General features: G+C 58.2%; 1 protein-coding gene across 2 annotated transcripts; it reads right to left on the bottom strand.

Moving 5' to 3' along the window:
* Position 1: 1 nt before the first annotated feature.
* Positions 2-27,698, bottom strand: TANGO6 (transport and golgi organization 6 homolog). 2 transcript variants are annotated; one of them, XM_049804338.1, is made up of 17 exons: positions 26,298-27,698; positions 25,834-25,950; positions 24,160-24,310; positions 23,204-23,328; positions 22,522-22,684; positions 21,879-21,961; positions 17,996-18,108; positions 16,352-16,528; positions 14,971-15,097; positions 13,877-14,056; positions 10,148-10,282; positions 8,215-8,712; positions 7,960-8,017; positions 5,347-5,499; positions 2,419-2,570; positions 1,154-1,267; positions 2-373 (listed from the first exon to the last, which is right to left on the bottom strand). In XM_049804338.1, exons 1-17 carry the CDS (start codon positions 27,459-27,461, stop codon positions 197-199), a joined length of 3,687 nt encoding a protein of 1,228 aa, XP_049660295.1. In that variant the 5' UTR covers positions 27,462-27,698; the 3' UTR covers positions 2-196. The 2 variants fall into 2 exon arrangements, with proteins under 2 accessions (XP_049660295.1, XP_049660294.1); XM_049804337.1 differs by having other exon boundaries at positions 23,204-23,331; positions 26,298-27,697.
* Positions 27,699-27,839: the final 141 nt, after the last annotated feature.

The following is a 27,839-nucleotide window of genomic DNA, read 5'->3' as shown; positions in this document are numbered from 1 at the left end:
ATCCCCCGCCCTGTCCCAGCAAGCCCACACTACCCCAGCCTCAGGGAGCCTGGGGGCAGCTGCCTGCCCTCCCCAGGCTGCGGTTTCCTCCCCGGCTGGCGCCCGCCAGCGTCATCCCGGGGGCACAGCGAACCCTTTCCCTCGGGGAGCCGCTTGGCCCTGATGCCAGAGCAGGAAGAGTTTGTTCTGTGCCCTGCTACGGCAGCACCACAATCTTCTTCTCCAGCGCCTGTGGGGGGAAGAGGACCCTCCTCATCACCGTGTCCAGTTCCTCCAGCGCCAGCTGGGCGTGCAGCACTGTTGCACCGTCGGGCTCGGCCACCACCACGTGCTTCAGCAGGCGGTAGAGGTCCCGCAGAACGTCCTGCAGCACCTGGGCAGAGCGGGCAGGAGAACCATCAGCACCCACCAGCATCTCGCCCGCAACTGCAACAACCCGAAACGCAACCCTCGGCATGCCCTGGCAGGCACGGTGCTGCCCCTTCCACCAATGCTGCCGGTGCCAGGACACGGCGGCACCACCACCACCGCCACCACCACCCTGCCTCAGGCGTGAGCCCTGGCCCTCCTGTGACTCAGTTTCCTCAGAAGCCAGTAGTGCAGCCCAGCACAGCAGCGCATTGCGGCGTCCCTCCGGCTTGGGGGCATGAGGGGAAGCAGAGATCCCTGCCGCGGGGATTCCCATGGGGAACCGGCTGTTTCCTCCATGGGAGCTGAGTCCCAACACGCTCATTGCTGGGAAGCGGGGAGGGAGGCCACGGCCCATGGAAAAAACGGGCATTTCCAAGTCAAATCAGTGACAAACAACTCCCACGGCTCCTGAGAGCTGGCAGTGCCCTGCGGCACAGCACGGCACTGCCCCACGGCATGGCACTGCCCCATGGCATGGCCAAGCAGCTCAGAGGGATGCCCCCGTGAAGTCCCCTCTGCCCCAGGAAGGATCCAGCACTGGGGGGGGGGGCGTTTGGTGGGAGAGGCACAAGCTGGATGTCCCGGTCCCATGGGACTTTCCCTGGAAGCTGCCTGGGAATGAGCCCTGCAGTCCCCGTGGGGCAGAAGCTATCCCTGAGGAGTGCTGTGTCGGTGCCCAGGGATGCCCAGGAGCCTGGCAGAGGCTGCCCCTGCCCCAAGGACAAGTGGGGAGGTGACCCACCTCGGTGGCCTTCTCACTGAGTCCCCGCAGCAGCAGTACCACCACGTGCACGGCCGCTCTTCGCACCTCCGCCTTGGGGTCCGTCTTGGCTATGGCCGTCAAGCAGGAGGTGACCTGTGGGGACAGGGCAAGGGGGCTGTCAGGGGACGCAGGGGGACCAGGCAGAGCAGCCAGCCACAGTGGTGGGGATCTCCCTTGGGGGGGCCTGGGGCTGGAGGATGAGGATGGGAGTCCTGCACCCAGCCTGGGGTAGCCACGCATTCCCCTGCCAGCACCCAACCAGGGGGATTGGCTTTTTGCAGGGCATAGGACACCGAGCAGCCCTCCCTCTCACAGGGGCCGGGTGGCATGCAGAAGCCTTGGAAAGCTTTATAAAAAGCGGGCAGAGTCAAAGGAACCTAATTAAACTCCCGGCAGTGACAGCCAGGAGAATTAGCAGAGCTAGCGTGTTCCCGAAATAGCTGCGTGTGGTGCATTGGCATCTCATCAAACGCTGCCAGTACCCCACCGATGCCGAGCGGCTGTGAGTGGGGACCGGGGAAGAAGCCTGAGCGTTGCATCCCTGATGTTTCCTGACCTCCCTCCTGCTCTGGGAGGCACGGGAGGCTGAAGCTCTGGCTACCATGGGGGCACAGACCCACCAACTCGAGGGCTGCTGTACCGTGATGCCGGCACCTCCCAGCAAGCCCCCCTCAGCCCTCTGGGGAGAAGACCCCCGAGAGCTGGGCTCACTCCACCAAGACCACAGCTCTGGTGGCTCCAGCAGCCGCATCTCAGTGGAATCCTGCAGCCAGGGTGAGGACCTTGCACTCCCCGCCAGCTGTCAGCTGCCTCCTGGTAACGGCAAGGGTAATGAGGTCTCATTAAGTGGGGGAGAAGGTGTCTCTGGCAAATACTAACTGTGCCCCCAGGTCTCCTCTGCAGTGTGATTGCCATGGGTGGAGCAGGCACCACTGCCTGTCCTTGGGCTACTGCTTCCCTGCACAAGTGACATCCTTAGCTGATTATAAAGCTTTTAGCCCTAAAAATCAGGGCTAGAATTTCCTGAGTGTTTGCTTCAGGTCCAGTGACTTTTATACTCTGCAATATCAGCAAATATCGCTCATGTCCTTTATGGCAACCCCCAGGCTGTTGTGTCCCCAGCAGCTAGCACTCAGCAGCCCTGCCATCCGTTAACGAACCACCCTCGTTAACGAGCGATGGCCCCACGCTGCCCAGGCAGGGACCTAGGGAAGGGGCCGGCAGGGCTGGGATGTAGCCGGTACCTCCTGGACGATGGAGCCCAGCTGAAAGCCGAGGCGCTGGCAGAGCTCGCCCAGGTTGGAGAGGCTGCTGGCCCGCAGTGCGCTGTCGGGGTCCCGTGCACCCTGCAGGAAGGCCTGGACCAGCGGCTCCCGGTACTTGAATACCATGTCCCCTGCAAGAGAGAGCAGAGCGGCACGTCACGGGCAAGGAAAAACCCACGGCCCCTTCCTGCCAAAGACCTGGCTCCATTGGGAGCAGCCGGATCGGGCCCCCCTGCCTCGCAGCACCGCCAAACAGCTGGATGCAACAACTGGAGCGTGGCTTGTGCCCAGCGTGAGGACCTGGGCACAGCTCTGGGCGAGGCACAGACGGAGCCTTGCCAGGGGCCCACGGTGATGCCAGAGATGAGGATGCCACGGCGCAGTCCCCTGGCGCGCCTGCAAACTCTAGTGGCACGTACCCCACAGAAAAGACCTTTGTCTGGGGCCGTCCGGCACATCCCACGTCCTCCCGGCTCCCGCGGGGCCGTTCAGAGGTGATCGCAGATACAGCGCGCAGAAACGAAGTGCGAAGCCTAATTTCTCACTTAATTCAGCCGCACAACCCCCCACCCCAATTAGCACACGCAGGCGCCGCGGATGTGTGAGCCGCCTAATTAGAGGTCGGCGCGCGGAGCCCGTGACCAGCATGTACAATCACCCCGGGCGTGTGGTCCTCCTGTGCGAGCTGGATGGCCGGCGGCTGCGCACCCCACAGCGTGGGCACGGCTCCCACCGGGCAGGGGCTGCTCCGGCTGAGGGCAGCGCAGGGCGGCACTCGCCTGGGAGTAACGTAGGAAAGGAAGCCCTGGCAGGCTCGCCGACCCATGAGCTCAGTGGTTTCCTGGCTCTCCCGAGCTCTGGAAGCTCCTGGGATGCTGGTGTCCTGCAGCCAATGGAGGCAGTGGGATGCCCCGGGATGCCCTTGGGAAGCCCCGGGATGCCGGGACAGGAATAAACCCTATGGGCAGCGGAGGGAGCCCATCACCCTGCACACAGGGGCTCGGGGCCGCTGCTGCGAGGTGCTGGGGACTGGCCAGCCCCCTGCACTGCCGGCACGCTGACAGCCTGGCAGCACCGTCTGTGTGCAAGGAGGGGAAATATTGCATGCGATGGCCAAGAGCTGGGCAGGAACAGGCAAGGCGGCAGGCAGACGGGTCCTTCTGTAGGATCGTCCCATCCTAGCTTCACTTTTCCTACATGGCGCTCCCTCTTACTAAAGTACTGCGCGCTCGGGGGGCAGGGACGGCTCCTGTGTGGTACAAGGTGGGAGAGCTCGGGGCAGCACCGTGATGCCAAGGACGGCCAAGGTTGCTCAAGAACGTGGCCTGCTCCATGCTTGCACCCCGAGGGTTGGTATTAAAGCAGTCCGAGCAGTGCTGGATGATCTGAGCATGATACACCTCCTTCGAAGCCAGCAGCACACCAGCCCTGTGCCAGACGGCCACCGAAAGAGCACGAAGCATTTCCCTTCCTGCAGCAAGCAAGGCACATGCTCCCTGACAGAGAAGGGAAAAGGTCTGCCGTGGCACACCCAGAGCAGATTTAATGGGTTTGCAGCTAAAGCTAATTGGGTCAGTGCAAGGTCTCCATGAACCCTTGCGCGGTGCCCGGCCCTGTGTTGCTGGAGGCAGAGGAATGATGCCACACGCTTGGGACGGGGCTGCCGTGTGCTTCCAGCCACATTGCCCACACCGGCTGTTTGCCGGGTGATAGGCACCTGCTGCAAAATCCCCTCCCGGATGGGAAAAAAGCCACTCCAGTGGGATGGCAGGCAGGGACAGGGACAAGGATGGGGCAGAAGTGAAGCACAGCAGTCGTCGGGCAGCAGCAGGAGAGCTCCAAACTGCAGCAGCGCTGCTGTACAGAGCAGAGCGTATCTGGAAGCGCCGGATAAAACCTCACTCTTGAATCCCGAAGCTTTGCAACAAAAACAACTTCATGCGATTTGTTCTATAAATACGCAGGCGAGCCAGGACGCGCCAGAGCTGCTGCCCGCGGCAGAGGCACCATGGGGAGTGGGGAGAGCCGCAGCGGAGGCCGTGCCCACCATCCCGCTGCCAGCCGTGCCGTGGGCAGCTGCCGAGGGAAACCCAGCGCGGTGCGGCTGCCGTGCCAGGCAAGGGGAGGGCTGGACACGTGGACGTTGCCTGGGGGAGTTCAGAGACCAGGAGGCTCTGCTGCCACTCACACCGCTCGCTGGAGCTCCACGGGGAGACGATGGGATTGCTGGTCCGTAGGATGCCCTGTCCCCCTCCCGGCAGCAGGGCAGGGGAGCGGCACAACCTGGCCCAGGGACTACTGGCCCCAGTGGGATGCCCCACAGCCGGCAGAGCTCAGGGATGCCACCACAGCCAGGGGACACGCGGGGCTCGGGCAGTCCCAGCTCTGCAGGAGGAGGTCAGCTCTGCCACGGCCGACTGGGGAACAAAGCACCCGGCCGGGGACTGGGGACCGGCTGCCGCCTTCCCTGGCCACGGAGCACTCCGGCTGCGTGCTCTCGCTGGCCTGGCCTCTGCCGGGGAATAAGATGAGGCACTTTAGGACGTGTCCCAACAGTGGCTGCCGGAAAGACCTCATCCAGCTTTTACCCCTCAGCCCTGCGTGTCCGGGCGCTTCCCAGCAGTCTCTGAGCCCAGCGCTGCTGGCCGAGGGGACGGTGGGCTGCTGGCAGGATCTGCTGCCCTGCTCCTGCCTGCTGGCAAACCCCGGCCAGCCTCTCTTCGGCTTCCAGACCCCCCTGCAGCGAGGCCGTGGGAGCTGGTTCTCACCTTCAGACAACAAAAAGCCCCCATGGGCTTTACCCCTTGGACCTGGCAGCATGGCAGAGAGCAGCGAAGGGCCGAGCGGTGCCATGGCTACCGGCAGCGGCCGCCACTGCCGGGCTTGTGGACGCGGCTGCGGACTTACCCAGCACCTGGGTGACACGCATCAGCACCTCGCCCAGCTTCATCCTGGTGATGGCGGCCGCAGTATCCTCCATGCCCTGTGCCGGGCCCCTGTACCGTGCCAGCAGGACGGGCAGGATCCGCTCTGGGTACTCACTGGAGAGCAGGGCAATGCCTGGGCGGGAGAGCAAGAGGAAAGCGCAGGTCAGGGCCAGGCATGAGGATGGCACGTGCCACCAGCCTTGGCAGAGGAACCGCCGCCGGCTGTGCCACCCCGGTGCCCTCGGTGCAGCCATCACCCACGGGACCCTGTGCACCACCCTGGCCCTGCAGCACATCCTGCAGCCCCTCCGCACAAAGTCACAGCACCAGGGCAGCCCAGCACCAGGTCTGGTTGGGTGCCAAGCTGAAAAATAAATAATTTAGCAGTTGGCAGCAGGTGCCCGCTAATTGCTGCTGGTTAATGCTCATTGACTGAGTGTCGACTCGGCATGCCGGCCGTCAGATGCTGCGGGGCTCACCCCAGGCTGGCCCAGCATCGGGGCAGCCAGGTACTGCAGATGATGCTCAGGCACAGTGTCTGGTCACTGCTCTCAGCTCCCGGCCATTGGGCACACGCTTCTGGTGTGTCCTTGGCCCCGCCGGGGCTCCACAAAGCCCCTGGGTTTGCCTGGCCAGGCTGGGATCCAGAGCCTGAGTTTGCCCTGTGGCTGCTGTATCTCCCTGGGGCTGAAGAGGGGTCAGATCCTGGCCATGGGATGCGTGCCGGGCTATGCCACAGGGCTGGCTTCAGCATCCATTTAGAGACGTGGGCTGGGGGCAAGTGCCGGCCAGGGCTCCAGCGTCACCAGGCTCCCCGGGCAGCGGGCACCTCTCCAACGGGAAAAGGCAGCTGCTCTCCAGGGAAAGGGCAAATGGCAGACGCTGCCCCGGCAGTGCCAAGCGCTGAGTCACGGTGAGCCCCAGCTCCCCTGCCCTCCAGAAGCAGCCGCCTTCACCTCCAACCTCATTCCCTGGTTATCGGAGGGCACCCGGTGTGGGTTACCCTCTGCAAGCCTGGGCACATCTGGCAGAGCAGCAACCTCTCCTCCAGTATCACCTTGCCAGAGCCCGGCTCTGTGATAACCAGCAGTGGCACGACAGCCGTCTCCGGTCCCAGCCCCAGCACGGCCGGGTGGCAGGCAAGCCCTGCCGCTGTGGTGGGGAGCCTGACCAGGGCACTGGGGAGCCCGCTTGGCACAGTTGCCAGCACCGCGCATGGCACGCCGCAGGTGCCGCTGCCAGTGCAGCATGGGCTGGGTGAGTCACTGCCGCAAGGAACCGCGTCACGGTTAATCACAGCCGCAGCCGAGCTGCGAAACACGGAGGCAGCTGCACAGGGTGTATTAATCACCTGGGGACGGTTGAAGCCTTTGTGTTTCACCTGCGGGGCAAGGACAAACCCGTCCCACTCAAGACCGTACAGGCAGAGGGAGGCATGGTGATAAGCTCCTTTTCCAGCTGCTGCTGAAGGTTACCTACCCAACGGCAACCAGGGCTCCTGGCGGGGCCAGTATCACTCTGGGCTACAGGAATGGCACCTTCCTTCCACGTAACCCGGCGCACCGCAACCCACTGCCGCACAGGACACCCATGTTATCCCAGGTGTGGAGGCACCTGCCTGCAAATCCCAACGGGCAGCCCAGTGCCGCGGGGCTGCGCTGAGCAAGCACGGACCCAAGGTTTCCCTGGAAGCGGCGTGAGCAGCGGCAGCACTCGGTGCCCCCAGCAGCCGCCCAGCACGGAGAGAAGGGCAGCCAGCAGTGAGCAGAGCGGCATGCTGCTCTCCTGCCAGCCTGCTGCCTGCACCCTGCCACCCTCCACTTCCTGCCTGCACGGCCAGGACCAGCACCAGGGCTGGATGTGTGCCCACCGCTGCTCTCCCTCCTCAGCAGGGGCAGCAATTTGTGAAGCCATGAGATGCAATGGATCGGGGAACCAACCCACAACATGCTTCCGTCGTTCCATATCCACATGGCTGGCCAGCACGGGTTGGTAGTTACCGCCATGGCCATGGGGATGGATGTGGCAGAGCCCCAAGGGAGCACCAGTGGGTCCCCACAGCCCCAGATCCTCTGCCAGCCTCAGCTGAACAGACCAGCAAGCCAAAATGTCAGCCGGGTGCAGGGCTGGGGTGCCGGCGCTGCGCTCACACCGTGCTGAAACTGCAGCCCCAGGCTGGCAGCACGGACGTGGCACAGGGATGGTGACCGGCTCCCAGGTGTCCACTGGCCGGGGGATGCCCTGAGGGTGAACCTGCCCAGGGTGCCCTCGCCTCAGGCTCCGGCTCCATCGAGAAGGCGCTTGTGGTCTGGGCAGATCAGGAGTTCAGTCACAGGGTAAATGAACTAATTACCCACTGAGTAAGCACAACTGGGAGACGAAGCCCGCCGGCTTCAGGAACATGGTGCAGAGCATGCACGTGGTTCCAGGCTTGACTGAACGGCACAAAGACACGGTCCGGGAGGGAAGATGATGCTGAGTCCCTGGCCCAGCTGCAGCTCTGCCATTCTTTGTTCTCACTGCCCAAAGCACCCCCAGCACAAAACCTTCTCCTACGAAGCATCGGCACTCACCCCAGCTGGGCATCGCTCACCTTGGATGGCTGAGAGGTAGACGAAGGCATCCTCGTGCTGCACGTTCTCCAGGAACACCTGCGAGGAAGAGGGAGAGCAGTTGGCAGTTGCACCACACCGGGCTGGCAGCCCTGGTCCCTCTACGCCTGGTGCCTTTAGCCAACGGTGATGGCAAAGTTGGAGGGCTCTGGTGATACCGACCCCAGCCTGCCGGCATGCTCAGCCCCAGCTCTGCACCACAGAGCAGGATGGGGACCGCGGCGGGAGCCTGGTACCTCCAGGAGTTTCTCCTGAAGCCGAAGTGCCTCTGGATCCCGCTGCGTGATCAGGCTGGAGAGGTGGCGCAGGGCGGCTGCCCGGCTGGGGGGCTGGGGGTCGTAGGCTGATACCAGGAGCTCCTGAAGCCCAGCCAGGGCCGGGCTGTCAGCACACGGAGCTGGAGCGGGACCTGTGCCGCCAGCCTCATGGCACATGCTCTGCTCTTCGTTCCTCTCCCTGGGAGCCGAGGGGCTGCTGCAGCCGTGCCGTGCCGGTGCCCGGCCACCCCTTGGGCTTGGGGCTCCGCCAGGGCTCTGCGCTCCCATTCCCAGCTTCTTTCCCAGCACGCCGTCGGCAGCGGCACCCACTGTCCCGGGGGAGAAGGCTCCGTGGGTGCAGATGGCGATGCGCAGGTCCGCAGCCAGCTCCTGGGTGAGGGGCTCGGGGTAGGTGCGGGAAAGCTCCTCCAGCAACGGCACCAGCCGCTTCAGCACGGCAAAGTCGCTGGATTGCAGCTGCAGGAGGGAGAGAAGCAGCCCTGGCATCGCCGCAATGGAGTTTTGCTCCCTGGGATGCTCCTGGCAACGGAGTCAGGCAGCCCAGAGACCATTTTGTAGCCCTGTAGCAGTGCCAAGCCGGCCGCCCTACACCCCCGCCCCCCCAAACCGGGCTCCAGGCACCACGAGCTCCTCTCGCCAGCGATGCCCCAAGGCCCCAGTGCTGACCCCAGCTGCAGCACCTCTGGCAGGGGAGATGCTGGCAACAGCTGCGACCGCGCCAGCCTGGCCCCGAGGTGCTGCGGGAGAAGGTGGGAAGGGCAAGAGCCCAAAGGAGAGCCGTATCTATGCGGGACCTTCATGCTCAGCATGAGTGCTGAGCCGGGGACATCCCTCCACCACCTTGCCAGCTCCATGTGGGGTTTGCTTTCGGTCCTGCCTGGAAGGAAGCTCCAGGTGAGGCAGCTGTGACCTGTCCCAAGGCTGCAGGAGTGCCCAAGGTGGTAGAAGTTCCTGCCCTAACCTGGATTTAACTGCTACAGCAAAATCTGAGCTGGAAGACCTGAAAAGTGATGCTTTAGCGGAGATTTTGGGGAGCTTTTGCATGACTGTGTAAAAAAACCCTTGGCCCTTGACACTCAAACAGTTTTGCAGCTGCCTCCGAAACCTTTGACATTCAATTTGCCAAGTTAAGTTGCTCCTATTAACACCAGAGCGGAAGCAGGAGCTCGCCTGGGAGGGGGCCCATTAGAGCTGCAAGACTCTGGTTTTAAGTTTTCTCCAACTCAATAATGTTCTTTTCTGAATGTTAGGAATTTCGCAATAAGACACAATAAATTATCTTTTTCCATTAACAGTTGGATTTGCCTTTGGGCAGGTCCGGGGATGAAGCAACCCTAGCAGCTCAGTGATGTAAGTGCAAGCCGGAGTGATTGCAGCGCACTAATGAACGTACGATCGCTCCCCAATGGCAGTTCAGCTGACACTGTATAACGGGGTAACCGAGTGATGTACTGTTTTTATAAAGGATTTTCAAGAACGGTACAGCCCACAGCAGGAAGTTCATTGCGCTCCAGAAATGGAGCCTGTGGATACGTAGGGATGCAGAGGATGCAGCGTTGGTATTTAAAGACGCTGTACGTGACCACACTGCTCTGTCAGTGCCTTCTTGGAAGCAGATTTTGGATTATAAATTAACTAATCAGGCTCTCAGGGGTGCCCTGCTGGGATCAAAACCTTGGCCAGCACCCTGGAACCACTCTGAGGAAAAATAATATATATGTATGTATATATACAGACACATATACACACTGGGAATGAACAGGGACCCCAACCCAGGGAGCACCCAGACCCCAGAGGACCGGCTGCAGCACCCCACGGCTGAGCATGGCGGGACTGTACCCGGTCTCCCCCCTCCCCACACCCCCCGAGCATCCCAGCTTTGCCCCCTCACCTGGACGGCTCCGCCGAGCATGGCGGCCACGAGCCCCATGGCCATGGTGAGGGTCTGCACCTCCACCGCCGCGCCGGGGCCCCGCGCCGGGCTGACGCAGGCCCGCTGCAGCATGGCTGCCACGAACTCCTCCACCTGCCAGCGGAGAGCGTGGGGAAGAGCAGTTAGGAGAGGGGATCCCCAGGGTTCTCCCAGGAGGCTGCTGCTGCCTGCCCCAGCCCGCACCTCGGGGTGCCCTGCCGCAGCCACGTGCTCTTTAGTTCTCGCTGTCTCTTCTGCATCTATTTGAATTTTCCAAGCCCAAACCTTTCTCTAGCACAATTTCGTACGAACCCTTCAGGTTACCCTGTTGCTGCCACCAACCTGACCTTTTCTCTCAGACCCATCCCAGTTGCCTTCCCAGCTCCCTTGCCATCCCCCAGCCCAGGTGAGTGGGGTCAGCAGCACCAGGGAGCCCCAGTGAGCTGGGGGACGGCTGGGTTGCTGGTGCAGCCCAGCTGTGGATGCACTGGGGATGCAGGAGGGAGACGGGGCTCCCAAGGCAGCTGCAGGGGGTGCTGGAGCCCTTGAACCGCTGCCCACCCCTCCAGCAACAGCATGGACAGGCTGAATTCCCAGGGCTGCGGCCCCCAGCCCTGTACTGGGCTGTCTGAACCTGCAGGCAAGGGTTTTGGGAGCCGGACTGGGAGGGCAGCTGAGCCAGACAGCCTGGGCAACCACAGCCACAACCACAGCCGCCGGGCTCCAGCAAGCTCATGCTCCCTGTCTGCCACAGCCTCAGGACAAGGCGATGGTTAAACTGTGGTGGCTGCTCTCAGCAGGAGAAGCCCCTGCAGGGGCTGCAGGAGCAGGGGGAGGCAGCCTAGTACCTTCTCTGGCCCCTGTCCCTGCCCTGCCATGGCTATGGGATGGGAGCTGGGAAGCCAACTGGGATGGGCCTGAGAGGGAAGGTCAGGGTGGCGACAGCAATGCGGAAGCATGAAGGGTTTGTATGAAATTGTGCTGGAAAAAGGCTTGGGCTTGGAAAATTCAAGTAGATGCAGTGACAGCGAGAGCTAAAGTGTACGCGGCTGCAGCAAGGCATCAGAACTGCAGACAGCCGGCACACAGCACAGCAGTGACGGCCAGACACAGAGTTGAGCAGGGAGTTAGCACAGCTCCAATAAACTTCATTACAACAAAAAAAATCACGCCTGCCTGCACTCTCAGCGAGCTCTGGGGAAGAACTCAGCCCCTTCCCTGCCCCTGCCCCAGGCCAGGAACAGACACCATTTACCCACACACATCCAACACTCCAGCCAGGCCATTCACCACGTGTGTCGCTTACTTGTGATTTTCTCACAATACTTTTTTTTTCCCCTCAACCCCATAACGATCCCGCCTGGCTGGCTGGCACTGTTGCCTTCTCGACACTTGGCACCAAACCCTTTGATACCACAGGCTTCCTGCACTTCTAAAGGATCTTCAAATTAGCGAGTTTATTGTCTCCATGCCTTTGCCAGCTGTGCTGGCACCACACGGCTTGGGGCAAGCTCACTGCACGTCTTGGGGCCAGCTCTGTTGGGAAGGGGCTGGATCAGGGTCGTTCCTACATAGCAGGCATGTTGCAAAAGAGGAACTATTTTGCTCCTATTTTGGAAAACAAAGTACAAGGGCAACAAGGTACTATTGCACCAAACCCCACATTTCCAGCCTCCAGGGCACAGGCACTGGGTGCAGGCAACGCAATTCCTCAGCAGCAGGAGAGCCGATCGCTGCCAGCTTCGTTAAGCACATCCCTACTGCAGCAAGGAGGGAGGCTGGCTGGGAGGGGCTGCGGAAAAGGCTTAGGTACCTTCTGGGCTGATTAGTCCAGAAAAGAAATGCCATCAAACAGCAAGAAAGTAAAAACAAGTGTCTGAACATCTGCTCTCACAAAAAAGCGACACACAAACTGAATGGGTTGAAATTATATTTAATGCAAAAAAATACGAACTTAATCAATAAATAATCTATCAGTAGATACCTATTGAGAAAAACAAAAAGTTTAAAAAAAACCTCATATAGAAGGAGAAAAAAAAACCCATCTAGAAGGAGAAAAAAACCCCAAACACCTTAATGTGGAAGGGGAAAAAAGCTTGAAAAAATAAAACACTGAGGCACATTTCTGTCTCATGCAGGAGGAAAGCATCCTTGGCGTATCAAGGAAATCAAGTCAATCTCATGAAACTTGGGGGCGGGGGGAATGTAAATAAAATAAATTGTGCAACTGAGGGGGTCCACAGCTGCTGCCATTCCTGGGGTCTGGCTTTGGGAAGGCGGATCCTGCTTGCTCCAACCCATTAAGCACAAAGCCACACACCGGAGTGCCCACAGCAAGAACAAACACCCTGGAGGAACCCTGTGCTGCAGAACCTGCTTAAAAACAGCTCTGCAACTGCCTGTCCCAACCCGAGGGAGCCCTCCCTGAAATACAACCCCCAGGTGGAAGTATAATGGGTTTTTTGTCTGGGTTTCTTTTTTGGTGGTTGTTTCTTTTTATACTAGACTCAGGGCTGGACCCAGAAACCCAGCAAAATCCTTCCCCAAAATCCTTTCTGGCCCAGGGAGCAGAGCCAGTCCTGCGTGGGTGGGTGTGATGGAGAGGCAGGTGAGGACAAAGCAGTGCTGGCTGCCGCACCGCCGCAATGACACCGGCTGGGTCCCCTCTGTCACTGCAGAGCGCACACAAAGACTCCTTTGTCCCAAAGAGAAAAGTGAGGAAACCTGTGTTAGCAGTGACCGCCTCCGCTCAAGCCAGTCAGAGTTAACTGGCATAACCAGGTCACTGAGTTAAAAAAAAAAAAAATAAATTTAACCCAGGATGAGGAAGTTAAAATAGACTGATGGGGAATACTGTGCTGCCCTTGGCACCCAAAAGCCTTCCTGGCCTGGCACAGTGCAGGACAGCCAACCCCTTCAGCGCTGCTGCAGCATGGGCTCAGGAAGGACAAGAGTGCCATATTTTAACAACCCTTTTTGGTACCAGGTTCAAGGAACACCAGCTGGCCTTTGATATAATATTTAATAAATCTTGTGGCTGCCCATTCATGAAGACATGGACAAACGTCAACCATATCAGCACAGTTACACCAACCCTGATGACCAGACACACCAGCTGGTGCGGGCGTCCCAGCAGCAGAAACCACAGAAACACCACGAATGGCCTATTCAGGGACAAGGGGCAAGCAGGACACAGCAGCAATGCTGTGTTCATCCAGCTGGCAGCCCAGCTACCACAGCTCCCAGAGGTGGCTGCTGAGATGTGCCAGAAAAACCAGGCACCAACACCACGGATAGGCAGCAAGCACTCACCAATAAGGTCTGCCAGGTACAGATGTCTTTAAGCTTTGTTAAACTCAGGAATAAGTTTTGCTCAAAATAAAGATGAGAAGCTGGTAAGTCAGAGTTCTGATTAACACACAGACTACTCTATTGGCTTTTAATAGACAACCATGGACACAAATACAAAGATGTCTGTTGGGCTGCTCCATCCTGTCTCTGCAGCTGACTCTGTCCTTCCTGCTGGCACTGCAGAGGACGGTGTCTTGTTGAGACACTTGCAACTGAATCAATAAACTGCTTTTCCTGGGGATGCTCTAGCTTTCTCCAGCTCTTTCTTAGCCATTGCCTCCTTAGAGCCCAGCAGCCCAGAGCTCGGTCTGCCACGTGCTCCAGCTGCCAATCCCCCAGGGCTTTGCCATGACCAACCTGAGCAATATCTGTGAACACGGTGTCCGAGACGCTCTCACACAGCGTGGCCACAAGCTGCAGGACCAGCAGCTTCCTCCTCTGCTCGGCATGGTACTGCTCCAGCTCCAGGAGACTCCCGCCAGGCACCGCAGCCGAGTTCAAAGCCGCCTCGTCCTCCGCAGCCACTTCAGTCAGCGCCTGCCAGGACATGGAGAGGCAATGGTTAAATAGAGGCAAGTCAGTGCCAGGAACACTGTGGTCACCACCCAGCAGGTCCATATTACCCAGACCTTCACCCTGCTGCAAAGGGTTCCTGGTTACCTCCCCTCTTCCAGCCTCATCCCTTTCCAGACGCACGCACACTCGTCACCAGGCCAAACCCTGGCAAACCTCCATCCCCATGGATGCCACACAGAGCACCACCGAGCACTCCTCCCAGGACCAGCCATCCTCTGGGCTGTGAGGCTTGCTGGGTCTCTGCTTGCAGCCTTGCTTTTGGCAGTGGTTGCTCACAAAGGCACCCGGACCTCCATCCCCTTTGCAGAGTTTGTGCTGACTCCTCACACAACCAGGACCTTCCACTCAGTACATCAAGGTCTCTGAGAGCTGCCCACAGCTCCTGGGTGTCCCATTTGTCACAGCAGCTTCCCTACACCCGGGACACCGCAAACCCCCCGTGACTACGGGCTGAAGCTCAACCTGCCAGCAAGGGCACAGAAAGCCCAGCCCAGGCAAGGCCAGGAGGGAACTGCAGGGGCTCTGAGCAGGATCAAAGGGAGCAGGTGCCAGGGCCCCTCCGCTAGAGCCAAGGAAGCAACAGGGATTATTCACAGCCTTAAACACACCATTAAACTTCAGACATGTTCCTGTTGTCAAAAGAGTCCAGGGGGAACGAGGGTTAATCCCTTCAGGGACCAGGGCTGCTTCCCTCTCCTACACTCTCCTGCCCAGCACGCAGCAGGACTGCTCCACTGTGTGCCGTACCCCAGCCCAGCACTCCCGAGGCATGTAAGGGGATGACCAGTCTCCTTTGCCGTCTGTCACACAGACCACTTGGCCCAGGGAAACAGTTTCTGCAGATATGCCACAACCAGAGACTTGCCTGCCCTTACCTTCAGGCAGCGGATGAAGAAGTCTCCGGCTAGACCACTTTTTTGGCAGTGAGACAAGAGCTCCACCAAGTTCTCCACATGGCACTGCTCTGAGGAAACTTTCTGGTAGAGGGCCTCATCTTCATCGCTGAAACAGGTCACTGTGTCACCAACACGAACGTACCCAGACGCCCTCCAGGGCTGGCTCTAAACTACTGCATGACAAGGTCAAATCTCACTTCTGCCTTCTCTTGGAAACCTTCCTTCACAGCACTACCAGAAAGCAGAAGCCTGGAGGCAGCCAAGCCAAACTATTGCTCAGTTCATTTGGTCTACATGATCACGCGCTCAGCTTATTAATTAACCTGCATTCGTTAAAGGAATAACATTAACAGGAACCATGAGCGCAAAACACATGTTTAATCCAGCCATGCTACAAAGAATGGGATTAACACTGGCTAATTCATGCACCAGTCATAGCCATAAAAGGAGGACAGACACAAGCAGAGCCATGGCCATTAAGGATTAATTTTAAAAGTATAGCCAGTTTAACCAGTGCAGACCCCAGGGCAGACCTTCTTCTAATTCAGGTCAGGAATAGATTGAAATGAAACCAAAACAAGCATATTTGCATAGTGTTTTGTTACGGATGCACACAGCTCCCGGCACACCCACCCCACAGACACTCCTGGGCAGGAGTTGTGTGCTTTGCCTGCTCAATAGCACTGCCTCGGGCTCGTACCTGCCAGCTAACAGCTACCCCTCTTAAAACCAAATGTCACACTGCTGAACAGTCCCAGTTTGCGTGGCTGGAGTCTAATGGCTGCAGTTTATTCCCCACATGGCCACGCTCTGCCTCTACTTGTAGAGGCCATCTGCAAGAGCAGGAGGGGAGTTCAGTCGCTGGCTCCGCAACGCTGGCATTGCTAGAGTCCTTGCTGCGACGGTGCCTCCTGTGCCCAAAGGATTTCACTCACTCCACGCAGCCACAATCTGCCACGAGACAGCCTCAGGCTGGATGGTGGAATTTGAATTTGGGGAGCGTTGGAACTGAAGAAGCACGTCCCATTCCCAGACACCCTGCAGGCAGGACTCGGGACTCAGGAAAAGCACAGAGAGAGTACACACTAATGCTCAGAGTGTGCTGCTTTTCAGGGCTGAAAGTCAGAGCTCTGCGCCGTGTACAGGGAACCTGGAGGCTGTGTGGAAGCATCGCCTGCCCGAGCTCGACGCAGACAGCCAACTACCTGGGTGGCTGAGGGGACGAGACTGTGGTGGGACGGCACCGGCAGCCCCATGCTTGCCTGGGCTCCCTCTGCCAGGCATACTGTGGAAAGCCCTACATGCTGAATGATACCTGGGGACTGCCCTCCATGCCTGGCACTGCCCCAACAGCACTCACCTGATGGCCTCCTCCACTGCAACGGTGGCACCACCCTCGCTGCCCACACAGAACCGGCACCGCGGGTGGAGGGTGTGCACGCTGCTGTTCAGCCCTGCAAAGCCTTCCAGCACGGCCAGCGACACCTCTCGCTCCGACTTCTCCAAGAACCACAGCAGGATCTCCTGGCATGGGGAGCTGGCAAGGAGAGAGAAAGCAGTGATCACCTTGCTCTGCCTGCCACACCCCTCCCTGCACACCAGCACTGCAACGGGACCACGCGTCTTGGGGCGAGGGGGGCGCGGGGTGGAGAGAAAAAAAAAAAAAAAAAAAAAGAGTGCTCTGGAGTGACCACGGGCACTCCTTAGGATGCTCTGGCTGATGGCATTTGTTTCAATTTATAAGGGGATCAGCAGCACATCCTGTCCTTCTGGCATTCCCAGATGGAAGGATTTGGGTCCTTCAAGATTTCAGCCTAGCGAGGAAGGGAGCACTGTCTGAACAGCGTGTCTGTACAAGGACAGCCGCTTCCACGCAGCCTCAGCACGCCGTGCCTGGTGCTTCATGCCAACATGACAAAGCACAGAACTGTCAGCTGTGCCAAGGAAGAGGAGGAAGGAGACGGGGAGCACTGTAAGGTGGCGTGGGAACCCCTGCCAAGGAAAGATGCGGGTTAATGAGGTGGAGTAGCAGTGCTGTGCTGTGCCAGAGGTCTGGAAACCTGAACATTTCCAGGCAGCTGTGGTTTTAGTTACCCCTGCCAAATTCCTTTGCAAAGAGAGAAGCGAGCAGTGACTCTGTTCACCCAGCAGCAGTGTTAACTTGGCTTGTTCTACAAACTTGCCACAGCACTCACTACTCTTTGAAGTGATTAACGATGTCTTTAATAATAGCAGAGGCCGTGTCTACACAGACCTTTTAGGGAAAGCCTCCAGTACCCACATGCCAGTATCACCAAAGCAAAGTGTAAATCCACCAGAAGCGTATTTACTAGGCTGGCCCAAACTCAGGGCAGCCCAGGGAAAGCCTAGGAGGAGAAAGAAGAGAGGACAGCCAGCACCTGGTCACCACTGTCCCTGCCACCATGACCAAAAGATATGGCGCTTGCCATCATACATCAGTCATGGGGGAGCTGGACAGAGCACGAGGGACAGCTGCCTAGCAGCAGGAAATGCGCTTTATCAGAAGAGACTGATCCCAGATAGGAGAAGAATCATCTTGTATCTCCAAGAGCCAGTGCTCAAGCTGTTTTATCCAGGTTTTTATCCTGTTTTTAGATCCCTGGTATGCAGATCCCTCCAACATCCAGCCAGGTCCTAGCATCACCGTCTCCATCCACAATCACAGTCCCTGCTCCTAGGCAGACACTAAGAGTTAACCTGTGCTTCCAAGGCTCCCACAAGGCACGCTTGCCTCTACACCAAACATTTTGGCTTCAGGGAAGACAAAAACTAGCACAAGAACTGCTTCCTCAGGCACAGCTCTGCCAGTAAGGTCGTGTACCATGCCTATGCCTGCAGTTACTACCTACTTTGAACGAGAGCTCTTCAGGATGAGAAAATTGGTCTCGGCTCCTATACGTGCCCATATAGAGCACGTCCTTTGGAGGTGGGCAGAACGGAGAAGATGAAACCCCAGAAAAAGCTGTGCACAATCCTTCCTTACCGTAAGTATGACACATTCTGCTTGGCGAAGGAATAGAGGGAAAAAACCACTCCCAGGACTGACTGTAAGGATCCCAGCAGCAGGCTTGAGCTGTCATTTCCAACCACATACACCTACAGAGAGAAGGGCACAGGAAAAAGAGTGAAACACCTGCATGGAGCAGAGGGAAGGCAAAGGGAAGGACAAAAAGTACGTCTGTGCGCAGAACGGCTGCTGCCAGAGAGGATGGCAGAAGGTTTTCAGCCTCTCTTCCTTTCAGTCTGGAGCCTGTTTTCCCTGATTATGCCATATTCTGTGTAAAAAGCAGCCTTCAGCACCATCTTTCTCCTAGCATTTGCTTAACCACAGCAGGGCTCCAAGCTACAGGAACACTGCAGCCAGCTATTCAGGAAGTCTGCTGCTTAGGGGTAAGGTCTTGCATTAAAGAGGGATGCAACAGGCACCTTTGAATTAGCAAATCTTTATGGAAATACTGCACCTAGAGCCAAATCTCAAATACAGAGATCAGCCCCTAGCAGGGCAGCTGGGCTGTCATGTGCTGAGCTGAGCAAGTGGGTTGCAGGGGCTTTGAGGAGGCTGTAGGGCCATGTTCTTCTCTTCTATCTCAAGCAGCACCCTCCCGAATCACTGTCAATGCCCTCCTCCATGAAACCAGCACCCCCTTCCCAGGCAAGCCACTGTTACCAGCTCACTGCACACAGGTCCCACCTTGCTGCCCACACAGCACAGGAAAAACACTCACAGAAGTCTTACGACATTCTGTTTCCTTTTGAATCCTTTTAAAGGAATTGTCTAAAACTAATAGCCAGGTAGGATGCTTTCAGTCAAAGCCATAATGCTGGGAAAACTCAGTCTAGAAAATGGTTAAATATCAAGCCTTGCCCAGCTGGACTCAGGTTTTACTCAGGGTTGCTGTGTTCAGGTCCTCATTTCAGCATGCTCTACCACCCTCAATAGCTTTTAGCTTTTACAAAAAAGAACCAGGGGCTGGTGGTGGGGTGGGTGGATAAAGTGTTTTCACAAGTTCTCCAAGGGACTTCCAGCTGTGTCAGCTGGTGAACTACCTGCTCAGAAGATGTTGTCCCTTCACACCAGAGCTCTCCCCAGGCCTTCTGACCTCTGCAGCTGGAGAGCAATCACCTGCTCCAGGGCTGGAAGTGCCCTGGGGACAGACCAAAGAGCTTTTTGCCTCCTCCAGGCAGTGCGACAACCCAGGTAGGAGGGCTAGGAGAGAGATTGTCCTGATAATGTTCTGCCCTGCTGTATTGATGCAAACAGACCTTTTTTCCTGTGCTAATCCCCACGGAGCCATTCCTTCTAACCAGAACCTTTTGTACACAAAGCCTCCCTGATGAAGCCCCAAGGATGGTTTCTCACTCAGCATCAAATGACACTTGCTAGGCAAGAAACCCCTGCAAATCTGCAGGCTGGAGTCTCCGTCACTAATCTGGCTGCTGTCAGGCCTCCAGCACTATGCCATTACGGAGGGATCCGCCCCAAACTCCCCCAGCACCCGCATTGTGAACGGCAGCCGCAGAGCAGCCCTCCAGACTGGTCTCTGCCTGCCAGCTAGTTACAACAGATCATTACTACGCAAAATACTACAACAATCACAGCATTTAAGAGCTTAGCCTGCCTAGGGGCATGCCAGTAAGCAAGTCACCAGCTTCTGAAAATTGAATTCCTGGGCTGGAGATGTCCTTCTGGGTTGGAACGTGCAGCAGAATGCTGGGCTGCTGTCAGGGCAGGCAGCAAAGCCTGCAGCATGGCACTGGTGATACTGGTGGGAACAGCAGAAAAAGGAGCTATAAGGGAAGGTTTCAGAAGAGAGGCCTCCACAAAATGCCCTGTTCCTTCACAGGGAACACAAGAATGGACCCCACCTCTCCCCCAAATGCCAGAGCCAAGACCTACGCTGCTGAACACCCTGCTTGTCACTCCAAGGGACCCCTTCCAGGAAGGGGCTCCACAGAAGTTGCTAAACCTGCACCATCCTGCCCACAAGACACTTCCTCTAGCACAGAAGCTGGTCTGTTATTTGCAAAGCCAGAGTGTTTCTCTGATGACACTCAAGTTTCCTTCCATTTTCCTGAACCCTCCCTGTCCCCCAGCACCTGATCAGGGCTGGGAGAGCTGCTGAGCTTCAGCAATCCCTCCTGCTTCTGCAGCCAGGCACACAGACCAGCTCTGAGGCCTCACCACTGCATCCAGGTACCATCCTGCACCAAGAGCAGCTCCAGAGGAGGTGGTTGGACACCCAGCAGCAGCTGCTGAAGGATTACCCACCTGTGGTTTTAAAATTAACTTCATGCACATGGAAACCCATGTGTCACGGGGTTCAGCTCAGAATGGTCCCTCCAAAACAGGATACTCACTTTTCCTTACTCATCATTACCAATTTACCTGACTTGTCCAATGGGACTAGACAGACTGTAATGCCGTTAGCCCCCGACAGATATCAGCAGGGGAAGATGAACCGCTGGGGACACCCCATAGGGACCAGCAGCAGTATCATCCCCCCAAGCTGGGACACCTGAGGTGAGGACACAGCCACTAACAGCATCTCCCCTGTGGCTGAGCTGCTGCCCACCCTCCTTTCCCTGTACTCACATGCTCTCTGCTTCCTAACAGCAGCCACCAGGACAACTGCACCACCTCTCCCCGCAGCTCTGCGATGCCTCTCAGCTCACCTTCGCTCTCTTTTTCAACCCGGTAACAGCTCAGTAGCTTCAGAGCCGCACCAAATCTGCTCACTTCATGGCACCCGCTGCGAATGCCTCGCTGCCAACTGGCTGCACAACCACCGAGTGACAAGCCGGAGACCCTGCCAAGCTGCCCTCACTGCAGGGCTGAGCAGTCCAGCACAGCCGGTCACTTGCCGATACCTCAAGTGCCCTCTTTTCCAGGTCACTCATTCAGAAGCATTTTGGCCCAACTCAAGAGCTGGCTGCTGCCCATCCCTCTGCGTGGGGTTAATGCTGCGGAGCTGTAGAAAGGCTTCCAGCTCCAGCAGTCTGGCTCAGGCTGCCCTCTGCAGACCTCAGAGGCAGGGAGAGCAGCTCCCAGCAGGTTCTTCCTCCTACACAGGTAACACTGGGCTCAGTATGCACTATATTATCCATGCTCTACAGGAAGGAAACTGAGGCACGGAGGCACTAAGAAGAGGGGGACCAGTGACAGCCTGAGAGGAAAGCTCGGGCATCCTCTGAAGATTCAGCACTTGCAGGATTCCCTGCAATCCATCCTTCCCTCTGACCAGCTGCACAACTCTGACACTGGAAGGCGAACAGCATCATCTCAGACCAGGATTGACAGCCTGAGGCAACGCGTGCCAGGCCAGCGGTACTCCTGACTAGGACCTCCTGCCTACCGCACTGCCTGCTCTACTATTGCCTGCTCCACTATTACAGCCCAAGTCCTGAAGCTGCTCTGACAGTACATCCAGACATAACGGTCCTGTAGAAGCTGCGCAACTTAGCAATGCTCAGAGTCTTGCTGCAGGGGAGGAAGAGGATATGAGAACACCATGGAGACTCCTGGCTACCAGCCCACCGCTCAGACTCTTCTTACTCTGACATACCAGAAAGACACTGGGGGGAAAAAACAACGAGCAAGGGCTCACTGCCATCTTGCAAAACGTTTTAGGATGAGAATGCCTGAATGGATTTGGGCAGTGCCTCTGGTATTCAGCATAAGCTGCAGTTCCACCAGTATACGAGGTTATTCTGTGCAGCTCTCAGCCTTGCCTCGGCGTCACAACTGCAGGAGATGCTGTTTTTTGTCATGGTCTAACACATACACTGAATTGCTCAGAAAGTCTCAAACCAGCTCTTTCTTAAAGTAGTTTTCTTGCCTACCCTCAGGCCCAAATCAGACATGATACCTTGAGCACATCTTCCACACAGCTGCTGAGCTCTGTCTCTGTCACCAGCACGGTCCCTGCTGATAAATCTTCCACTGCTAGCTCTGAAAACAAAGGGCAAAAATATCAGCACCCCCACATGCCGAGAAGCCTCCAGCAGAACAGCAACCCGTGCATGCCCAGCACTGGAAAACACTTCGATGCTTCTCTTGCTTTCCCTCCATCAGGGCAGCATGGGAACCAATGAGCTCTCATTAGCTGTGCTAAATATCACTGCAGTGTTGTAAACTCCACAAAGTTACAAGCAAATCAAAGCAGACCACAACTTCTTGATGGATTATTCCCCAGAGAGCTGCTTGGTCAGCATGGGGAACGGATGGCTTCTGTCCGGAAGCCCAAAAGGAGACTGGCAGACTGGGAGTTTCCCAAAGAGTACATGACAGAAGCCCTACTACTTGGCTCTCACACTATAGTAATTTGACTCAAGTGCTAGTAAATACAGTGTACCCAGCCACACAGACATGTTCACAACTGACAGAGCTGGGCTTGCACGCTCAGCAGCCCAGCCACCAGCCCGAGAAAATTCTGATGGAAAGACAAAGATCAGCGAGGAGAGAAACCAGACCCTTCTCCGATCTGGGGCTTGGCAGAGACCAGCCAGTACCTGCTGTCTCTGAGCATCGCAGGAGCGGTGCCAACATGGGCTGGAGCAGGTGCTTCTCTGCCAGCTGAGGGTGCTCTTTCGCCATGGTGAGCAGCGTCGTGGTGGCCACTCGCTGGAACTGGCGCGCTGTCAGTTTGTCCTGGATGTGCAGCAAGTCCAGAATCTAGAAGGAAAGTCCATGATAAAGGAATAAAGATCAGCAGCCCCTCAGAAGAGGTGCAGGCCATCTCCTTGCAGCCACCAGTGGAGACTGAGGAGCCTCCTGCATGCTGCTTTATTGGACATTTTGGCACAACGTTCCACATATGGAAGAGTTGGTCTCCCTTCCGTGCGCATGTTAACACAGGATGCGTTTCTGGGCTCAAACCAAGAGCCTGCACCACTCCCATAGCCAAAGGCTGGAAGCAAGAGCTCCACAGCAGAGAGCTCCTTATAGCGCAGTGCTGAACAGCTCGTGCGATCAGGCAACATTAACCAGCATTTCAATCAAATATGGAAAATTCAAGAGTAGGGTGGAAACACGTACCACTGCCAGAGCAGCAGAAAAACGTCACGTTCTCCTGGCTCAAGCCAGGCCACACTCAAGCAGAAGCAGCAGTACCAACACTCTCCAAGCCAGGAGTTGGCTCCATGTTCCCAGCCAGAGCCAGCATGCTGCGGGGAGGGGAAGAGAGGGACCTACCTGGGGGCATACCAGTCTGTAGTAGTCCTCAAGGGAAAGGCACTGCTGCGGGCAGGAAGCCAGGATCTTTGCAACCGTGTCACATTTTCTCCAGTCCACAGCTGCTGCTTCAGCACCAGTGCCACCTGCTACACCAGCAGAAAGCCAAGATCAGCTCAGACTGACAGCAAACAGCAGGGCCATTTTTGGCTGAAGCCAGATGTTTCTGGCCCAAAATTCGATTTCTAGCTTTCACTATTCTCTTTAAACCAAGTTATCTTCCAGGTGACATCTGAATTTAATGACAGAAGGGGAAAAATTATTGCCCAAGACCTTTGATACTGGAAAAAAAAACTTCTACAAGTAGGTGTATGAGCCAAAAGGTGGAAGGAGGTCATGTTTGGACAGTGCATCAGGTTGGTATTGGCCAGAGGAGGCTTTGGCACTAAAAACTGTGGGATTCAGCTTTTAGAGAGCAACAGTTTCCCTCCCTGGTGGGAAATGGAGAGCAGAGGAGCAAGGCTGCTGAGCCCTGGAGCGGGACAGGTCTCACTCCACCTGCACCTGCTCATAGCCCAGCACCAAGCACAGCTCCCACCAAACCAGCACCAGTGCAGCTCCTTGGAGTGAACTGCGCTCCATACATGCACAAGGTGCAACCCCACGGAGGCATAAACAGACTAAATGAGTTCAGAGGCCTTCAGTCTGGACCTCAAACATGATGGTGTACACCAAACAAAAGGCATTTGCAGTTGGAAGGCATTCACCGTTTGGGAGTTCAGCATAGTCAGAGGCAAAATCTGCGTGACTGTTACAGAGTCAGCTTGGCCTGACAAAAGCTGTTTCCCATTTCAGTGCTCTGATGGCACTGTCTTTCCTGGGCCTCTCATGGGATGAAACGTCTCAGACACATAATCACAGTCTCTTTTCATCTGCTATCCTGAAAGCCAAGAGCAGCGTCAGAGCACCCTACTCACCGCCTGTTCCCTCCATGATGCCCCGAACCACAGCCTGAACCCCGTTGGGTCTCATTAGTCTCTCAGAGAGCAGCTGACCACAAAGGCGCCGCAGCCATGCCGGAGCCCGCACAAGGGCCGGCTTTGTTTCTTCCCCAGGAGAGGGAGGACTCTGAAAGGAAACAAAGGAGCAGGCTAAGGAGCATATTTGCACACTCCTGTGCAAACCCCCACTAACAGGCAAACAGCCTGCACTCTGCCCTGCAGGACTTGAGACCAGATAGGAACACAGGACAGGGAAAGGTTTTAAATAAATCACTTCTTCTTCCAGTGGCACAAAGCAAATTAGGGCTTAATGAGAGAGGCCAGCCTTCCCAGGAGCATCCCCTCGTGCAGAGCTTCCCTCCTTTAATTAAAGCCTCTCAGGGTCAGGCAGCAGCTCTGACTGCCTTGTTACCAAAACAATGCACAGGGAGCTCAGGGGACAAGTTGGGTTTGATGCAGGTAAGAGGTCCGCAGCAGCGACCCCTGCCAGGACCCAGCCCAGACCGCTGGGCTGCGGAGGTGGCACTGCGAGCCCGCAGGCTCCCTGGTCGAGCAAAGCAGTTCCCCCAGGATGGCACAAACAGCAGAGCTGTCTGGAGGCTGCAAACCACAAAGCAAGCAGTTCAAATGGAGGTGCTTGTTCAGACACCCTGAGGAGTGAGGCAGGCCAGCACTGCTATGCTGGGGAGGACAGAATAGAACAGAATATTTTCAGTTGGAAGGGACCTACGACGATCGTCTAGTCCAACTGCCTGACCACTTCAGGGCTGACCAAAAGTAAAAGCATGTTATTAAGGGCACTGTGCAAATATCAGCTTGGGATGTCAGCTTGGCTTTTGTTTAACCAGGAGACCCCTGCTTTTGCGCGGAAGAACCACAGCACACACTGAGAGGGCTGCCCCGTACAAGCAAGCTCCTTGCACAGACCCTCTGCAGCCCTTGCATGTGGGACAGCCAGCTTGGGAATCATGCACAATCCCAGCCGGAGGGTCAATGTGCAGCAGAGAGCTGTGCCTGAACCAGCAGCCCCATGCTGACCCGCGTGCACACCAGCAGCTGCTCGCATCCTGACCCCGAACTGTGACATGGCAGGTGGGCACGCGCCCACCCACAGCACCTGCTTGGAGCTGGGATGCGGTCCCTTCCCTAGGGACTCTCTAAACACAACGCGAAGGTCTCCCCAGACAGCACTGACTCCCCATCTCCATCTCCCCACTGCCACCATGCAGCCTTAGAAACAGCCACAAAGAGCAGCCGGTGCTGAGGCAGCGCCGCTTCGTCCCCTCAAGTGGAAAGGGGCAGGTTCTGGAAGAGAAGCCGCTTGGCTCAGCCAGGCACAGCGGACGTAACTGCCAAGCCAAGGCGGCACGTGCCACGATGAGAGTCCCGGAATCCGCGCACACCCACGCGCGCACACCCCTCTACAGCAAGGCCCGAGCTGCCGCCGCGTGAGTGACGCAAGCCCAGCGGCTTCGCCCGCACGTTCACACAGCACTCGGGGATGGGAGTGCTGCACCAAACTGGTTTTTAAGGTGTAAGAACATTTGCAGGCGAGCAGCAAAGGCACCCTCGGAGCGCGGGAACAAACAGTTCCGGCACTGCCGGCGGTATGCACCCCGCGCTGGGGACGGTCCCACCACCGCTGGGTACCTGCTTGGGCCGGCCTTGCAGGACGAGCAGCTCCCGCACCGCCAGCGGCTGGTAGACGCGGTCCAGGATGTGTCGCAGGGCCTCCTGGCACCGTGCTCGCTCCACTTCTGAAACACCCTGGAAAAAACAAACCCCGGGGTGGGGACAGCAGCCTGGCCGCCGGCACGAAGCCCACCGGTCCTGACCGTGTGCCAGTGCCCCTCCAGCCCCTCGCCGGGCTCCCCAGCTCCCAATCTCTTCCCTTGCACGGAGATGAACACACACAGCATGGGAGCCGACGCTGGGCAGGCGGCCCGGTGGGGGCTCAGCGAGCGGGAGCCCAGCACGGCCACGGATCACATGCGGCGGTGCCGCCGGGCAGGCTCTGGCGAGGCCGGTGACCCCGACGGTTTTTTGGCAGGGCCGGGTGCCCGTGCCGGCACCAAACCACGCAGGGGGAGCGGGAGGAGAGGGGACCCACGGACCTCGCTGTGGGCGGCGGGGCCATGGCCCAGCAGGCAGAGACCGGCGAGGAGGAGGCCGAGGTGTCGGGCGAGGAGCGGGCCGCCCAGCGTGGGGTGCTCGGTCAGCTCGGCCAGGGCAACGGTGGCGGCGTGGAGCCGGGCCCCGCTGCTGGCCGGCGGCACCGGTGGCGGTGCAGGGGGCCCCGGGCGCTGCCCCACGCCCAGCGGCAGGTAGGGCACCAGGCCCAGGCCCACGGCGGCCCGCAGCGCCCGCCCCACGGCCCGGCCCTGTCCCACGCTCAACGTGTCGGCGCTGGGCGGCGGCGCGGACCCGGGCCCGGCCCCGGGGGCGGCGGGAGCGGCGGCGAGCGCGGTCAGCCGCTCCTTCAGGCACAGCAGCAGCGCCAGCAGCCCGCAGGCGGCGGCCCAGCCCGGGTCGGCCTCGCCTGCCGCCCCGGCGGCCAGCCCGGGGGCCCGGGCCAGCACGGCATCGCGCAGGCCGCGGAGCGCCGCCCAGCCCGGCGCCCTCCGCAGCCGCTCCTCCAGGGCCGCCGAATTGCTGCGCAGCGTCTCCGGTCGTAGGGCACCTTCTGGGCCGGGCCCGGCTTCGCCGTCCCGCTCACCGGGACCAGCGGGCTGCCGCCGCCGCAGCAGCAGCTCCAACGCCTCCACCACCCGCTCCAGCTCCGGGCCCGGTTCCGCGCCGCCCGCCATCTCGGGGCCGCCGTGAAAGGGAGGAGCGCGGCTCTCCGCCGCCATCTTGGGGAGGTCGGGCGAGGGGGAGGAACGAGGCTCTCCGCCGCCATTTTGGGGAGGTCGGGGAAGGGGAGGAGCGTGGCTCTCCGCCGCCATCTTGGGGAGGTCGGGCGAGGGGGGAGGAGCGTGGCTCTCCGCTGCCATCTTGGGGAGGTCGGGGAAAGGGGCGGAGCGACACCGCCCGCCGCCATCTCGGGGGAGCCGCCCGCCCGCCGCCATCTTGGGTGGGGCGGCGCCATCTTGGGGCCTGGGCTGAGAGGGGCCAGGGCACTGCTGCCCGCTCCAGTGGCTGCTCGGGTCTCGTCTTCTTCCCAGGAGGGAGAGCAGGAGATACAGCTGTCCCCTGCCCGGCCAGGATTGGCCTGACGTCGGAGTGGGAGGTCGGCAATGTAGGCCCTTGTCCCTGCTCCCCACAGGTGTCAACAGCATCCACGCCTTTGGCAGGTCAGGTATTTCAGGGGAGCTCCCACCCCAAGGCTTGCCCCTGCCCCGAGCACAAGCTCTGGCTGCATCCAGTAAAAGTTAGCATCTTACATTGAGAAAACAGTTCTGTCTACAAAGGGAGAGCCCAAACACATTTTCCATATCCTAATGGGGGTGTAGAGGCAGAGGTGTGCAAGATGGGCGTTACCGCCTGCTCTTGGGGTCAGTGGCTAGACTTGCCTTTGGAATAAACAGCTTATGTGTGTGTTGCAAAGTACATAAATCAGCAACTTGCCTGCCGAGGACTAACAAGACAGGATGACTGCAAATCCTTTGCCAGCCTCCTAGGCTGCTGCATGTTTGAAAGCCTTAAAGCACTGTAAG

The sequence above is a fragment of the Accipiter gentilis genome, chromosome 7 (assembly GCF_929443795.1).
Source record: "Accipiter gentilis chromosome 7, bAccGen1.1, whole genome shotgun sequence".
NCBI classification, from domain to species: Eukaryota; Metazoa; Chordata; class Aves; order Accipitriformes; family Accipitridae; genus Astur; species Astur gentilis.
This window is presented reverse-complemented; position numbering and strand designations above follow the sequence as displayed.

Coding starts and splice junctions, on each gene's coding strand:
- TANGO6 (XM_049804337.1), bottom strand. CDS start 27,461: ATGCTGTTGACACCTGTGGGGAGCAGGGACAAGGGCCTACATTGCCGA. Junction 8,018..8,214: donor TTCAGGAGAAACTCCTGGAG/GTACCAGGCTCC, acceptor TCTTCCTCGCAG/GTGTTCCTGGAGAACGTGCA. Junction 374..1,153: donor TCAGTGAGAAGGCCACCGAG/GTGGGTCACCTC, acceptor CGCTCTGCCCAG/GTGCTGCAGGACGTTCTGCG.